General features: G+C 32.5%; 1 protein-coding gene across 7 annotated transcripts in view; it reads right to left on the bottom strand.

Annotated features, from left to right (window-relative positions):
* LOC128209847 (adhesion G protein-coupled receptor L3-like) overlaps positions 1-16,948 on the bottom strand; it is a 68,564-nt gene that overhangs the window by 25,223 nt on the left and 26,393 nt on the right. For 3 of the 7 annotated variants that reach the window (XM_052914087.1, XM_052914089.1, XM_052914094.1), the window contains 10 exons: positions 15,799-15,888; positions 13,112-13,228; positions 9,749-9,850; positions 9,358-9,446; positions 4,557-4,739; positions 4,359-4,430; positions 3,750-3,858; positions 3,335-3,451; positions 2,422-2,497; positions 2,070-2,166 (listed from right to left, as the gene is read on the bottom strand). In XM_052914087.1, coding sequence (XP_052770047.1) covers positions 2,070-2,166; positions 2,422-2,497; positions 3,335-3,451; positions 3,750-3,858; positions 4,359-4,430; positions 4,557-4,739; positions 9,358-9,446; positions 9,749-9,850; positions 13,112-13,228; positions 15,799-15,888 — 1,052 coding nt within the window. The remainder of the gene's footprint in view (positions 1-2,069; positions 2,167-2,421; positions 2,498-3,334; positions 3,452-3,749; positions 3,859-4,358; positions 4,431-4,556; positions 4,740-9,357; positions 9,447-9,748; positions 9,851-13,111; positions 13,229-15,798; positions 15,889-16,948) is intronic. The other 4 variants (XM_052914091.1, XM_052914092.1, XM_052914090.1 and 1 more) reach the window with 3 other exon arrangements.

Raw genomic sequence — 16,948 nt, 5'->3', positions numbered from 1 at the left:
CCACTCTTCCATGACAAAAATATTAATTAAAAGCATTTACGCTTTCCCGGAAATGTCGTAAAGCAAAAATAATATGTTTGTGAGTCAAATTTATCGGGACTTCCCAATCAACAATGTCTTGTGGATTTGTGTTGATTGCAGCTATTTTTAAAAGGATTTATGCATTTTTGTAACCCGGAAATGAATTTCAACCGCGAAAATTCATTATTTTTCTGAATAACATTCTTATTTGACAAAATAGTATCAGGATCTCTCAAAACATTGTTGGATAAGTATTCTGTGGCATTTTGACATAAGTACGAATAATGTGAATGCTTTTTGATCCATAATTTGTTAAAATCTTTTTTTGTAAAATTTGTTCAACTCCTAAATAACCACAAACATGTCGCCAGGAATAAATGTTTCAACCCCAAAAAAGATCATTTCTCAAATCTAAATAAAACAAGCATTATTAAACGTTTTAGTTTTTGACCTTCCCCATCCACTTTTGAATTGATGTGGATACCGTTTGCATCACTTAAGCTTGTTCATTACGTAAAAACCAACGTTATGTCATTATGGTGTCCAAAAATCAACGTATGAGCGATTAAATTTACAATAACAAGTATAATTCTAAGTTCAACTCACCGTGAAAGCAACGTTAAATCCGTGTTATTGCATCATGATGAAAAGTTTAAGATTTATATACAAATCATTGTTTACTTAAGTTGTCGTAAAATGCGCATAAATACATTTAACAATTAGATATCCGATTTAGACGGTATTTTTTAAGATGTGGGGTAAAAAAAAAACAATTTTTATGACAAACTCTGTTCGTTTTGTATTATTATTGCAGAGTTATTATATATAATTTTCGGTCAAAAGAAGTACTCTTTAGACGTGTATTCATAATATCTGTTCTCCACTCCTTTTATGGAAGTGCCGAAGGTGGATTGTACATGTACCTCGGGTATTTCCGTATTGATTTTCATTGGTTAACGGAGGTCTAAACATGTACAATTTGCTTGCCGGCGTGCACGCGCTTTATATGAACAATGTATGACGAGCTTTTCTGGTTCCCATTTTCATGGTTGAGTGGTGCCCAAATTTTTTAATGCCTATCACTCCGGCAAAAAGAAGTTGTCCCTTGCATACAAGTGCAAATCGTAAGAGTGCTTGTACAGACAAACGCTTCGCGTTTGTCTTCAAGCCCGTATTAAAAGCACAATAGTCAAGGACAAACAAACACTAAACGAGAGATATATCTGGTCATGGCAAACGCAAATATATGCAATTATAAATGTAAACATATCGTTATTACTTAGGTCAGTGATAACCAATTATGACCTCAAATTACAATAATACAATGAAAACAACAAGTACGAGTCCAACAGTCAATTCTACAAGATTGTTTAAAGGCACAAGAACGTTAAACATAAACTAAGTCGTAAGATAACAAACATAGATTACTTAAAGGATTAAATTTCGAATATTTACACCTCAACTTCCATTCCTTAAATGGACTGCCTTTCGGCAATCGATGTACGCAACATCTTCGGATATGTTCGGATCGCAATCCATCGCATAACAATATACATGAAAACTGTTGATCTTGTTATTGTTTGTATTGTGTCAGCAGGTCCCTTCAAATGTAAATCAACAAAAAGTGTTAATTTATATATTTTAAATTTATTGTTGCCATAAGTGTTTTATTTTTACATTTAAAAGTGATTTCAAGTGGTTGATCTTTTCCCGCGTTATTGTGACGCCATTTGAAAAAAAATGTTTCCGGTTACATTCGGGTCGTTCTATTTACATAATGGATAAGAAAGGATTAGTGAAAGGTTTTTCTTCAATGAAATGAAGTATTTTACTTGAATGAAATAATGAACTATTGGTGTAAATATAAGGAATGAATTGAGGGGTTGATGTCATTATCGGGGATATGAACGCAATTGGGCCGGTCAAAGTACGCGTGAAGTCCTACGGACTCCACACACTTTGACCATCCCAATTGCGTTCATACCCCGATAATGACATCAACCCCGCAATTCATTCCTTAAATGTCTGTATTTAAAAAGAATACCTACATCAAAAATATGGAAGGTTATTCTGACGTCCACTGTTCTGATTGCTTGTCTGTGAAAACTGAAGGACAATACCGGCCCGTTGATTGAACTATCTAATCTGGCAATCAAATAACCCAGAACATTTGCAGATGATGTTATATCCTACCTCATACAAGGCAGCGCATAACAACGGCAAACTTCGAGTGGTGATATGGATGGAAGTTATTATGGAACGTCATTGTGGAACTTTTCTTTTGTAACAATCCCTTTTTAAAAGTTGACTACATAAGTCTTTTAAAAACATATTTCTTTGATTTTATTTATTTATTCGTGTTTTTAAACATTAAAAATAAAGAAAGTTAATTATACGTACGAGTCAATATCGTTTGAAGTGGAAGGCAGCATTCCCGACATGTTTTTAAATAAGCCGCCACTAAATACTTGTTTACCTAAATATAAATATATTTGATTTTTTTAGCATTTGAAAGTGTGCGTAGATATTTGCAACAAAGACATCTGCTAGTGCTGTTTTTAGTTAAGGCTAACAGCCGCTCACGTTACCTCACCGTAGCAAACTAACTGTATCCACGTTGCATCGCAACGCATACACTGCAAACGGGGAACCAAATAGCAAACGTTCGCCGCGAACACATTTGCTGAACGCAAATAATGAAGTAACTTAAATCAGTGCAACTTTGACAAACCGATTATGAAATATCCAATTGTCAGTTGAGTCATGATCATTTGTTAAGTTACACTCATTAAAAATAATACACCGTGCGCTTACTTCCCACCAATGCGTACTGTATTCGATTCCTTGCCAGGGCGTATATGCGATTGGTCACCATGTCGGACAAGTGCTTTTTTATTTCAGGAGCTCCGAACCGAAACTCATCGGCTATTTCCCTTCGAAACAACCTCGGATGAATATATCATTCTTAACATTTATCTACGCTGCAAGTAGATCGCGGAGTAATTTCAATTTAGCGGTGAAGCCTAGAGACTTTTATCTTAGGAATCTTATTGATTTGTGCCATAGTAAACTTCGCTAGGAATCAAATTGAACAGAGTAACAATAATTACACATACCGACACTACAATAAATTAATATTCTTATTACTTATTTTATGAACTACTTTTACATCCGAGTCTCGTCGTACGGCCGAGATGGGCAAAATGTTCCGATTCCCTTCAACTCTTGCGCAACATTTCATGCGTTATAAATTTATCTGATAAATCATTGTAACTTAAATAACGTTGACCAATTATTAAACAGGTTTGGTAACCTGGTCCACAGCCAACGACGATCAGATCATCCATACTTTTATTGGCCTTTTCAGCTTTAATGGTCGTGGACGGAAACATAATGTGTTCACAACTGTCCACTTGCCCAATTTCTGCAACTACAATTATAAAAATATACTATATGTTCCGTTTCGCAAAGCAGATACATTCATACATAAAGTCCTGAACTTACGAATAAAATTTAACTGCAATTCTGATTAGATTTTAGATATAAGTAACATATATATGCAGAGTATGTAAGCTTATAACAGCGATGTATATCTGATTTTTCCTGTATCGAGACCTTTACCGGTGTCCGATCCATTCTTTTGAGTTCAAGGAGGACAAAAATAAGGACATGTTTATGTTTGAGATATATAAAATGAACTATTTCTTATTACTTAACAAACATCTTACACAAGTTTGGCATGTCGAACGTCATGTTCAAAACCGTAGCAGACGAGTTGACAACTTTCGAAATAAACCGGTCGATTGTGGTTATTACTGAGTCGGCACCAACCCCCTTCTGTTGTTCGGAAACAATGTAAATGCTTTATCAGCCAAGCTTTATAATAACCGAGTTTATGCCTTAGAGCAAATCGAGGGATGAAAGGTAAAGGGAGTATTTCTGCTTCTTTATTCAATGTAAGCGTGAGGAGCTTAGCTTTCACTCCTAGTAATGGTCACTTAAAAGTCAAACATTGGTTCGGAGTCAATTTTTGTCTAAGTCTATTAAAGTAACATTGGTCATTATAATGTTTTACAGCTGCTTACGAGATGACTTCTTAATGAGGCAAATATGAACCTTTGTGTGAAGGCGTAAATATAAGTAGCATAATGAATAAAACAATGATGTTCGCGGCGTTTTTTTCTGCTGCGCTCCTCTTTGTACATTTATCAGACAAAAGTCGTGGAAAAAAAGAATTAAGTATGAAAAAAAGCTGATTGTCCTAATGTATAAAATTGAAGTATAGTAACATTTTAACATACTTTTATTGACATGTCAATGACAGAAAACATACGTACGTCATTAACTAAACTTTTCCATGACGATGTCGAACTTTCATCCAGTAAATTATTCGCAACTTCAAAGACACTCTGAAACGAATTAGGTATTATGTCATCATAAGCAAAACAGGTGAAAACGCACAGTTTCGTAGTTATTCTAATGTATTCATGATGTTTACGAGGGAGAAAATGTAACTTGCAATGAAATACACATACGTCGGCGACGTTCTCGACTGTGGTAGAATTAAGTTCGATGTCGTCAATGACTTTATCAAGGATTTGGTTAAGAGTCTGTAGATCGCCCGTTGTTGGCAAATTCTCGTTAGCTGCTGTCCAGGTATTTGTTGCCTGTTTAAGCTTTGATAAAGCCTCTGTGGAATTGAGGGAGCCATTAAACACCTACATATAGAAAAAAACGGTAGTGACGATATAACCATTTGCATAGATACATTAGAGCACATGACATAGAAAACAAAATTAAATTACACGCTGGAATGTTTGGTAGGTGCATATAATGTTTAATTATGCTAATATTTACTTTTAAAACATGTTAGAGCATAAAGACAATGTTGCGGATTTATAAAAACCGCTGACTTTGCACGCTTGAAATACACTGTGTTCTTGGTAGATTTTGCATTCCTCAGAAAAGCTGAATTAAAAAAATAGATATTTGTATGCAAAGGAAACAAGTCCAGTAGCCGAAGGCCTAAACAAACCCCGTCTAATAGCACAGAGCCAAAGCTAGAAACACAGAACAACTACACGAACATCCACAAACAACACAAGAAGAAACTGTTTGCTCGATTAGCAGTTGTTTATGTCAACTGTATGTATTATCAATAATAAAGGTATATGGCATAGTAAAGATATTTTTTGATTGCCTTCATGGCATAGTCAATTGTAAGACAATGCTCAACATTTATTGGGTGCCATCAAACGGATTAAGAAAATCGTTTAATTAAATGGACATTGACGGTTAGTTCATTTGTTTGTTTTCAAGTAGATTTGTATAAAAATAGTAATGGACACTTTGAACTCTTGAATACTTACTAGCTGATAAACTGTCGGTAATATAATAGTTTTAAACTGAAGTGCGTTCAAATCACCAAAAACAAATACAAAACAATTTCAATCGTCGACAAATTTTCTCGCAGTTAAAGAAATATGTTTACTGGTTGAGGGCCCAAATCCGAACACTTTAGGAGGCTTTTTACAGTTATCTTGGAAAGTTTTAGCTGCAGTCAGCTGTTTTTTGTACGAAATATCTTTGGTTAATGTGTCAACATCTGTCGAACTACAGATTCACAATCTTACTAATTATATGTCGAAAATTGTCCATTTAATGGACAGTAAATCACCCTTCAAGTTATGGAGTCAGTCAAAAAAATTCAATCATTTGGAAAAAAGATAAGCTAATATATGTCGCTTTTATTTTTAATAATGATTTCTTTATTTGTTCCCAGTTTTTGTACAATGATGCTTTTTATTATGAAACTCTATGATTTTATAAGGCAGACTGTGTGTGATGCTCATAGTTTTAAACCATGACTGCATGGGATCATTGAAAAGATTTTACATTAGGTGCTCTGAATTGTATTCCTCCGTCTGCAGATAGAGTTGGGATCTCTAATCATAGAAGTACTTGGGGTTTACCTATAGTTTATTATTATTTGTTTTATTATTAAGTTTCCTCAAGTTAATGCATACTTTGATAAGATCTACCTTTTACGTTTTTTCTTTATTTATAATTGTTGGGATAATAGTGAGGTTTGTGCACTTAAACTGGTTTAAACCCCCAGTAAATTAACATTTTACTGACCGTTCCAAGGCGGTACCGAACAATCCTTGATAAACATACCTAGATTTTTTATATATAGTATGTATGCACTGTGCTGTTCGTGGAGTTTTGTGCGGTTCTTCCGTGTTTCTTGTTTGTATTTTTTTGTTTTTATGTTCTATGTCTTTGGTGTTTACACAGTGCCATTAAACCGGGTTTATGTTTAAACTTTTTGCTACTGAGCTTGTTTCTGTAGTTTTACGCATAAATAATGCTATGGGGGGCACAAATCCCGAACACTTAGAAAACGTGTTTTTTTTCACAAATCTTTCTTTCTTTTATTACGCTCAACACATTATACATGTGAATAGAGGTAGACATTATATTATAATATAATATAATTATAATATAAAAAACAACCATTAATGAACCAGGTTTTTGGGGTCAGATGTTAAAGTATAATATATTGGAATTTGAAAAGACATAAGATACACTTAACCATAATAAGTTATAGCCGAACTACTAATCTTTAAAATACTAGGTTATATTACTGATTTTTGGCATTTGCAAATTTTCTATTCTTTTAAAAATATAACACCAAGGTATTTAAATGTTCCTACAACTTCAAACCTTTGATCTTACACTGTTAAATTTCTATCCCTTCTAGCTTTATCACCAAATACTAATATCTTCGTTTTATCTACATTTATATCTAACTTCCACATTTTGCTATAGTTAACAAAGTTTTTCATTGACAATATAAAATCGTTTTCATTCTTTGCAAAGATAACTGTATCATCAGCATATAAAAGTACAACAAGTTTAAGATACACATCTAGGTTATCATCATCAATATTCACACTGGGAGCATTTCTACCTGACATATAATGCTCTTAATCATTCAGAAAGAGATAAAACAAAACAGGCGATAAATTTTCTCCTTGGCGTAAGCCTCTTCTACAGTTAAAAAAATCAGAAGTGTTATTGTTCAACAATAGGCAAGTTTAAAACCTTGGTACATATTCTTAATAACTGAAAACAGTTTTCCATTGACATTATATTTAATAAGTTTTGCCCAGAGGCCAGCACGCCAGACCGAATCAAATGCTTTCTTAAAATCTATAAAAGCACATACCAATTTGTCTTTCTTATTCTTACAGTATTCTGCTAGCACATGGAGTACAAATACACTATCAACAGTACTATGATATTTTCTAAAACCTGCTTGGTTTTTATTGAGGAGTTTATTCTCTTCGACATAACTGGTAAGTCTTTGATTTAAAATAGCCGTGAACAATTTGCCAAGTCAGCTCAGTAATGTAATAGGTCTATAGTTTTTGGGTAATTTTGCATCACCTTTAGTCTTATATATCGGTACTATAACACCGACTAGCCAAGTTTCTGGTATTACACCAGTGTTAAGTATTTTATTAAATAATTTTACATATATATCTATAAAGCGATTGCTAGTTGACTTAATAAAGTCGTTTGAAATTTTATCTATGCCACTAACTTTAAGTTCTTAATTGACTTCATAATTTCTTCAGCAGTGATGACCTCATCGAGATGATTAATATAGTCAATGTTTGGACTCTTCATTGATATTATCCGAAGAGTTCAGGTCTTTAAAAAAGTTATAGAATTAATTTTCATCAACTTCAACTTTTTTGGTTTTAATATTAAGACTATAAATGTATTTCCAATATTCCCTGGGCGATTTACTTCTCATTTGTCTTATATTCGTTTTAAATGACCGTCTGAAATTTATTACTGCGTTACGAATAGCCTTTTTATATATTCTGCTAGCATTTAACATTTCATTTTTATGAGTATTTGCCTTAGATGCCGAGTATCTATTTTTACTTCTATGAAAATCAGCTGTAGCTGCTTTACAATTGTGGTCAAACCATTTGTTATGTATGCATTTCTTCTTATTAGTATTTGTTGCATTGCTTTTAACAAAAAAAACCCCAAACGTATTCTTAGCTGACTCGACAAGCGTCGAAACACTCTCGTTTATTATACGCTCATCATCTAGTATGTTATTGTTATCTAATATAATGTTGATATCGTTGATCTTCTGGCCATCTAAATTCGCTAGAAAATTATCCTTTTTACTATCACCCCAAGCTTTTAATTTTTCTAATTCATCAATATAAGCACTTTCAGATAGCACACCTCTAATTTTAAATCTTATTGCACAATGCACATCAGAGAGTAGGGGACAATATTCTAAAACTTCAAACTCAGAAAAAATACTAATAACACATTTAAAAATTATAGTATAGTCTACAACGGATGCATTTTTACATGTAAATTTGCCTATATCTTTATCAAATGAAGATCTACCAATTGTAATGACAAGCTCATGACTCTTGCAAAAATCGACAAATAATACACCACCTTTACTGACAATTAATGTAGTAACAGAAGAGTGTTTTTAGTTTAAACTATAATGAAAATAGATTAACGTCTAAAACATGATTGGCCAAATTTCAACCTCGCGATAAAAATGTACATGACAATCTCACATTCTTATTCACAATTATACTATCTTAATTTACTACTTATCTGCCAACGTATATTTTAGATAAGGATAGTATCCAAAACACAAGATTCGCAAATGTCAAGCGTGATTTCTATTTATAAATATGTTAAATCTAGGCCAACATAACTGAGAGGTTTCAAAGATGTGACGTCCAGCCCTAATGGGCTTCATTTTGACCTTTAAGCGGGTTAAAACAATGAACGGCATTTTTTTGGAAAAATACTCAAGGAAACAAGACGAAACATGTCACTTAGGCAAGCGCCTGTATTGATCTAGATCATGGAATAATTGTTTACGCTAGATAATAGCGTGTTGTAACAGGCTTTGGGGATTTGAGTTCGGGTTTGGACAGTCAACCAGTATAGGATGTATAAAAGTCAATATAATATTTGTTCATATTGGCAAAGGCGATAAGGTTGCTATCTAGAGTTACTTAGTTCAAACTCTGGTGTCGACGAAATCATTTATGTTATTTTCATCACCTCTATATCTTTGTTTAATCTTTACATATAGAGAACATTTTTATTTCTTAACGTCTTACCTGTAAATAATGTTCATTGTTTTAGAGAAAGTTTACCTTAATTACTCCAACAATGTCATTTATTGGTTATTAAATATATATTATCATAAGAAGTGCAAGTGCAAGTTATAATAACTTACAATGTCGATATAATTAAAATACTTTTGCGTACCTGAGCGTGCAAATCCTGTATGGCCCTTCTTGTACAATTGTTAACGGGGTTCAGATAAATGCCATTCTCACAACGACGATAAATATCGCCTAAAATACAATTGTCCTAGTACTTATTGTCACGTGAAATAGTAACATATGAGATATTCAGATATATTTGTAAGATTCTTTGAAAACTACTGTATTTAAAAAATACGAGACAATAAGAGAGGTCTTATGGATTAAGTAAACCCCGTTGTGGGTTCAAAAAGTACATCAGTACAAATGGAACAGAATCGAGAGCGAATAATATAAGTTATTGAGCATCTTCAAAATCATGCATAAAACATTAAATAAAATGGTTAACAACAAAACATAAACTACCTAATTATATCAGGATCAAAATTCCCTACCTTGGTATCCCTCTGGACATGATCTGTTACGAGATATATGTCCATCAAGTGCCTCTGGCCAGACAATTCCATTTTCGGTGGATGCGGCGCAGGCGATTGGTTCTGAATAATTCGTTGAGCAATGCTTAATTAAAGCATGTGATCAATTCTCATCGGCTACAAAGAACGGCGGTAAACAAGAAATTTTAATATCTTACACAGTCCGATACAAATATGTCGTGTCGTTATGCAAGTATTGAGCATATCAATGTTTGTTAAGACTTTACTGTAAACTAACTTAAAAACAAATCTGATTCAGAAGTTCGTTGATTCTTAATAGTATGTTATTCGCGAAATAAGTAACACCAAAACTGCACTAATGTGAGGATATATAAGTATATGCGTTTCGACTATGAAATGCTATCACTACTTTATTGCCATCTGAAACCAAGATGAATACGGAAATGTAGTAATATGGAGAATAAATTCTGGTCTTCGGCATCAGTGTTCTTGTGTGGTCGCTCGCATAATGCGTTTCACAACGATATCTTTAAGAAAACAATCATATGCTTTGCAAAATGACTTTAAATGACCTAAATATTTTCTTTTCTCTAGGAATTGAGGTATAGGGTTTGGGTATCGTTTATTTGCAAATAATTAATATGAATTGCAAGATTTGTGGTTGGTTATACAGTCGATTCCAACTTTGTGTTTGACTGTTCTCTAAAAACTACAACACGGTAAACAAACAAATGTTAACTGTATATATGTAGGAATCGAGAGGCGTTCGGCGGATTAAGACTTGACTTAAATTCTTCAAGAAATGTAGAATGCAACAAGAAAGAGAAAATACCTCAAATTGAACAGGAAAAAAGAGATGAATGAAACGATTTGCGATTTATATTCCTTGAGTATTTTTCCTGTACGAATATGTTTAAATAGAAGGTATTTGGACCGTTGTAATAAAACACATATATATACAAATCTTATTTACAAAAACGATTATCACGGATAATTCTAATTATCACGAAAATATCAAACAATGAATGACAAAATAAACAATATTGAAAGACATTCTCTATGTATTTAAAGCAAAACTGTGAATTATGTTTTTAACATTAATTTAGTGTCCATCATATATAGACATTTTAAATATAACTATGGAAAATAACGTTGAAACATACCATAGTTCACATGCAAACTTCAGACAGTATGTTCATAGTATCATATCTTACGATAAATTTACATAATTATACATGGTATACTGGTAAACAAAATGATTTATCCTTCAAACTTCAAAAATATTCTTATTAGGTTTATGGCAAAGGAGCTGTTACACAAATCCATTGGGCCATTACCTTGTGCCACAAACAACTGTGCATGTCCTTGCAGTTTTCATTGCATTTATTTCATATTCATAGGATAGTCCAACAATAAGTGTGCAATAAACGTCCAATCTCAAAACATTGGCAATGTAAGACCGATCAAACCTTTTTATTCAAATATCTTCTCTTATATATTTAGTTTAAAATCGTAACTTGCTGGCATGGCTGGTGGCAGACTTGACAAGTCTTATGTGGCATATGACGTACACCCTTGTGGTTTGCGACAGTTTTCTTGGACGTAAATTGCTGTTCACACAAATCGCATTATACCACTTAAGTACCGTGCTGGACGCCTCAAATTCGGCCTTGGGGGTACACATTCCAAAAAATAGTTTAGGCTAGCAATTGTTAATGAACATGTTCTATCAAACCGACAAACTTTTCAAATTTGAATGTAGTTTGTGTTTCCGAAAAATATTTCTTCCTGAAGGTATTTTCATTTTCTCCAAATTTTCTGTATCGGATAACTAAGTATCGGGTGTGGTTTGCGTGTTAGAGAATGGTACAAATATAAATTTTCGAAGGCGTCGCGATTGTCGCGGCAAGCATAGTGAATCAGGTGAGAGGCACACTATAGCATATACTCAACGAGACACACAACATCACAAAACAGCACGGTTAGATAACATATATTTCATAAAAATATATTTTTATTATTAATTGCCTGGGTTGCCGCTTTCGGACGGTCGGTGAAACAGACTCAATGTATCGAAATATCATTTAAAAGCGTATCAGTTTTAAGTATCATTTTTCAATAAGGCAATTACTTGCTAAATCTTAATTTTATAAACCAAAACATAGTTTATTAGGATTATCTTTATTATTATTTCCTTTAAAAGTATCACAAACTCTAGCTTTTTCAAAATACATTATTATGGATATTCGGAAGTAATTGTGGCACAGAAACACGGGACATGTGCATGAATAGAACCGTTGTTTTTTATTCATAAATTAAATAAACCTTCGAAATAATTCCTTAACACAGCTAAACTTTTAAAGTATTATTTTGATTAAACAAAATATGACCTAACTCAAATGATGAATAAGAATTACGTGTAAAACATTTAAAATGTTTGATAGTCCCTACCCACCTTTGTAATGCGGAAGAGGTTTAACCTTAAGCATATCTATTTTACAGACGCCATAATGGAACACGTACCCCGGATTGGTACAATCCGAGGCAGTCGCGCAAACCCCACTAACCGCTACTCCTGTAATGCCATCTATATATAAAACAGGATGACAGTGAACCCGCTTAAAGCATAGTCACTTTACCAAAGCCTCATCGAGAGGAGATTTCATCTATAGAAGGAGAAGATACAAATTATATGTTTGAAGTAGGTCAACGTGACCATTGAACAATATCTCATATCAACAAAAACATAATGTATCTAATACAAATATCAACGGATGTATTCAACTCATAAATTTTCTTCTTAAATGTAACAATTGATATGAACAATCGCCAGAACTGGTTTCACCACAAACACATGAAAGTATATACAGTGGTAATACTATACAAGGTAACGGGTATAACAAAAAAATATTACCAGTAATGAAAAATACCTTTAGTATGAACATTTTTACTTCTTGCTGCCATCCACTTCAGAAATACAAACATTTAGCAACTATTATATTTTTCCTTTTTACACGATTATGATAATCATGACATGATTTGCTAATATAACAATTTGCCTGCATTAATGTATAACATAACTATACTTATTATGCATGAAGAGATAAACAGAGTTATATTTGTTACATTTACAGCCATGAAACTACTACACACATAAATATATATACTTTTAAAATGTATGCATTTGTCTAAGCATTTACATCGGATATTTGAATTTTACTCTCACATATCGAAGATTTAATGTACTTACCCATCTTGTATGTATTGCAGGTAGTATCACATATAATGTTTGAGCCAGCATCGCAGTCCGCATTGTAATATAGTTTCGCCATACTTAACCTATACTGTTAACTATGGTATTACCTTCTAGACACAACACATATGGAACGTCTGCTATATACCCCTTACTGCAGGAACAAATCGTGCTGCAACTAGCCCCGGACACACAGTCAGTGCTTGCGATACAGGTTGCGCCTAACGCTTGAAATGTACACAAACGAAAATAGTGCAACATAAAAAATAGCAACGCAATCAGTTAGTGTTTGGGCCCACAAAAAACTTATGTAGAAAAATTATCAAGTCAAGCAGTGTTACGTTTAAACTTGGGTTTTTGACAAAAGCAATGGTTATATTTTTGTGTCAACACATACATCATAATTTCGCAATGTTACAAATATTACTATATTTGGTTTTACATAGTATAACTATGCTTTCAATTTAAATGTTCTACGAATTCAATACCTTAAATTCAGACTGTAAATAAACTAGAAACGACAAGTTAAAACCATAAAAGGTAAACGTTAATAATAAACACCGGTAATTTAAAGGTTTTCTATGTATACCTGTCAAGTTAGATTGGTATGAATTGTAAAGCAGAGTAATGTTGATATATGTACATAGCACACAACTCATTATTGTAATGACTTTAATACCAAAACGAAAACGACCGTTTAATAACGTAATAAAATATAATAATATTATCAACTATGAAGAGGGAATAAGCAGCTTCTTAAAATATCGTTTTTACTTGCCAGTTATATTCACATTACCTGAATCTATTTAACTAGATTGAAAAGTTCAAAACCATATATGTATTTAAGGCGTAATATACGATATTTTCATTCAATAAGTTATACATATATTGCTGGTTTCCCTAAAAAAGTGTCAATGATCCAAACAACTTTAGAGGTATAACACTGTTAAGTTTCATTGGAAAATTATTAACAAATAAAAGTAGGTTGTCAATTTGGCCAGAAAGTTACCGTGTACTGCTTGAACCACATGCAGGTTTTAGGGATAAGATGGGGACCAAAGACAATATTATTGCCTTACATGGATAAATAACTCAATCTATTGCACTCTTACTCCCAAATAAGATTTACCACAATTGATATTATTGTTTTAATATTCCAAAAAGGATGAATAAATGTCAAAAACAATGGTTCTTATGAAGGAATTCGAGTTTATTTTGAAAGAAATGACCATAAAACACAGTATTTCTACCTTATGAGACTATAGTAGACCACAGTAAATCTTTTAGCATTCACCAATCATTTAATATTTTTGCGCGTTCTGCTATTAATTTCACGGTTAAAATCTTGTTATCAGTAATTAAAAGTTTCCATAAATGCATTATTTAGTAAGTAGTTTAAGGTTTATCAGTCAAAATTTATGTTTGCTATACATGTGTATGTATTGATTTTGAATAAGAGTGTCATTTTAACCAAACTAAGCAATTATTCTGCACATTTATTGTTTTTACAAAAGCATTTGATTAAATTGAAAGGGAAAACCTTTGTTTTGATATATATATACTTGGTATTCGTGGTAGACTTTTTAATGTTAAAAAGTCAATGTATAGCCGTTAAGCTTCAAAATGACATATGCAATATTCGAAAGTTATCTAGGGTTAAGGTAGGGTGAATGCCTTTCGCCACTTTTGTTTTATATTTATATTAATGTTGTAGAATATACACTTTATCTGAACAGAACAATATACATGTTGAGAAAAATGTTTAAAGAAAGTTTCTAGACTCCTGATAATACAATTGAACTGATTGATAAACTTATTAAGTCAGTTTTGTTCCATGGGTCTGATGTTAGGGACACCATGAGAAGAATTCATTCGCAATATATCAAATATGTATATTCAGTAAAAATTAGTACACAAAATGATTTTATCCTATCAGAGACGGAAAGACTAGGTATTTTGACGAAATGCATTAAACATTACTTGGTACCGGTTTAAAGTAATTTGTTTGCCGAAACACAACTACATTTATGTTATCTATAAACTAATATTAATATTGAAATTAGTCCTTTAAGCAAATAATTGGGCTTCAAAATTTAAATTTGTTCTAAGATAATTTGGATTCTTTTATGTATGATAATCTCAAATTGTTGAAGATTACCCTAAATCTTTCTACTTTTTTAAACAAAGACTAACAGTAAACTTTGTTCAAAATGTTCATTATAGTCTCAACGATTCTTCTAGGGCTATGTTTTAAAACTCATTGGATTTGCTTATTACTGAAAATGAGAGGTGGAATAAAACAGACATTGATGATAGGCCCAATCAATCATGTAACATTTCAGAAGATGAGTTTGACTTCCTTTTTACATGAAATTTGTATTCCAAAATTATACAATGCTAACTGCCTAGATTGTATTGTAGAAATCCAAGCATGTTTCAAACAATTGAACTTTGTATGTCAAATAATGTTTATAAAATTAAAGACATCACTGTATTTGAACATAAAGCTTTTGAAATAAGAAAACAGTTTACTCTACAGCTTAAACATGATTATAGATGGTATTATATTGTGCTGAATGTCGTCCGAAAACGTTATAACTATTGGGATGTCAATGTCCAATTTACATTTATTTTCTTTAGCATCACATTAACGTATCCGTTACGATCCTCCGATCGGGTCATTATGTATTTATGTTCAGTGTTTGAAGTGAAATAAATTTATTTTATTTTCATTACCATATAAATTGACACGTCATTCTTGATCCTGTATATTCAATGACGTTAGTTTTACACTCACGTAGTTTGCATACATTTGTGTTGTCACAAACGACTCCGGTATTTGCAGTTCTGTCACAAGCGAGCGTAGACGAACAGGCGGTTCCCAAACCTGAACATATAATATGAATAACAAACACATTCTATGTGATTATTTACTTGTGAGCGATTAAATATAATATGATATTCACTGGTACACCATCATATTGGACGATACCTGTTTTTTTATTATTTCACAATTTGCTTTTAAATTGTCTCTTGTTACAAAATGTCGTTTAACCATGAGTTGATGTTCACCAACTGCTTATTACACGTAAGCTTCATTATCACAATCACTGAATTCATTATTCATCTTGTATTTATGAAGATTTAGATGATGACATGAAAAAAAAACTTAATTTAACAATACATGTTTTAAAGAAATAACTGATACTGTTAAGCGTTCGGAGCCTTTTTCCATAGGTACTGTCAACATACTTGTTCCCATTCTTATTCGTAAATCTAATCCAAACCCATGAAATATGACATATTTATTATATGCTTTCCGGTGGTTTATAGAGATTTATAAGTGAAATAAAAATATCAAATGGATATTTTACACTGTTTCGAAATTTAAGCCTGATTAGTTTCCAAATCAAACGTCAGCGCCAACAGGGCTGAGACACAATTTCAACGACGTCATTTCCGAAGTGACGTAAAGTGCGCATACACATTTGAGCTTTTTTCTGAACAAATGAAATTAAATGAATTTTAATTTGAATTTTAGGCATATAATAAAAAGGTACAGTGTAAGATAGCAATATATGTCACCTCGGGGACACCAAAAGTGAATATTTCACGTCTGGCGTACCCTCTCGGTGAAATATATGATGATCTAACACTGAAACAAACAATTATCCACTATGTGTTGTTTCGGAGATCGCAGTCTTCACCAATAGGAAATAAAATTTATATAGGTATATCAATAAGTTGTCATTTTAAAGGGTTTTGTGTAAAACATACAGTTATAGGCTGTTTTCAGTGTAACACTTATGCAAAGCAGTACAAATGTAACGACCGGAGCATTACTAAGAAATGAACTGCATTTGTCATTTTTAAACTAGTTATGAATAAAATCATAATAAAACATGTAAGTTCTTGTGAGTTACGCCATGGTCATAGCTCCCGCTGGT

This window comes from Mya arenaria, chromosome 11 (assembly GCF_026914265.1).
Source record: "Mya arenaria isolate MELC-2E11 chromosome 11, ASM2691426v1".
NCBI classification, from domain to species: domain Eukaryota; kingdom Metazoa; phylum Mollusca; class Bivalvia; order Myida; family Myidae; genus Mya; species Mya arenaria.
Note: the sequence above shows the minus strand (reverse complement) of the source record. Positions and strands in the feature narration are given on the sequence as shown.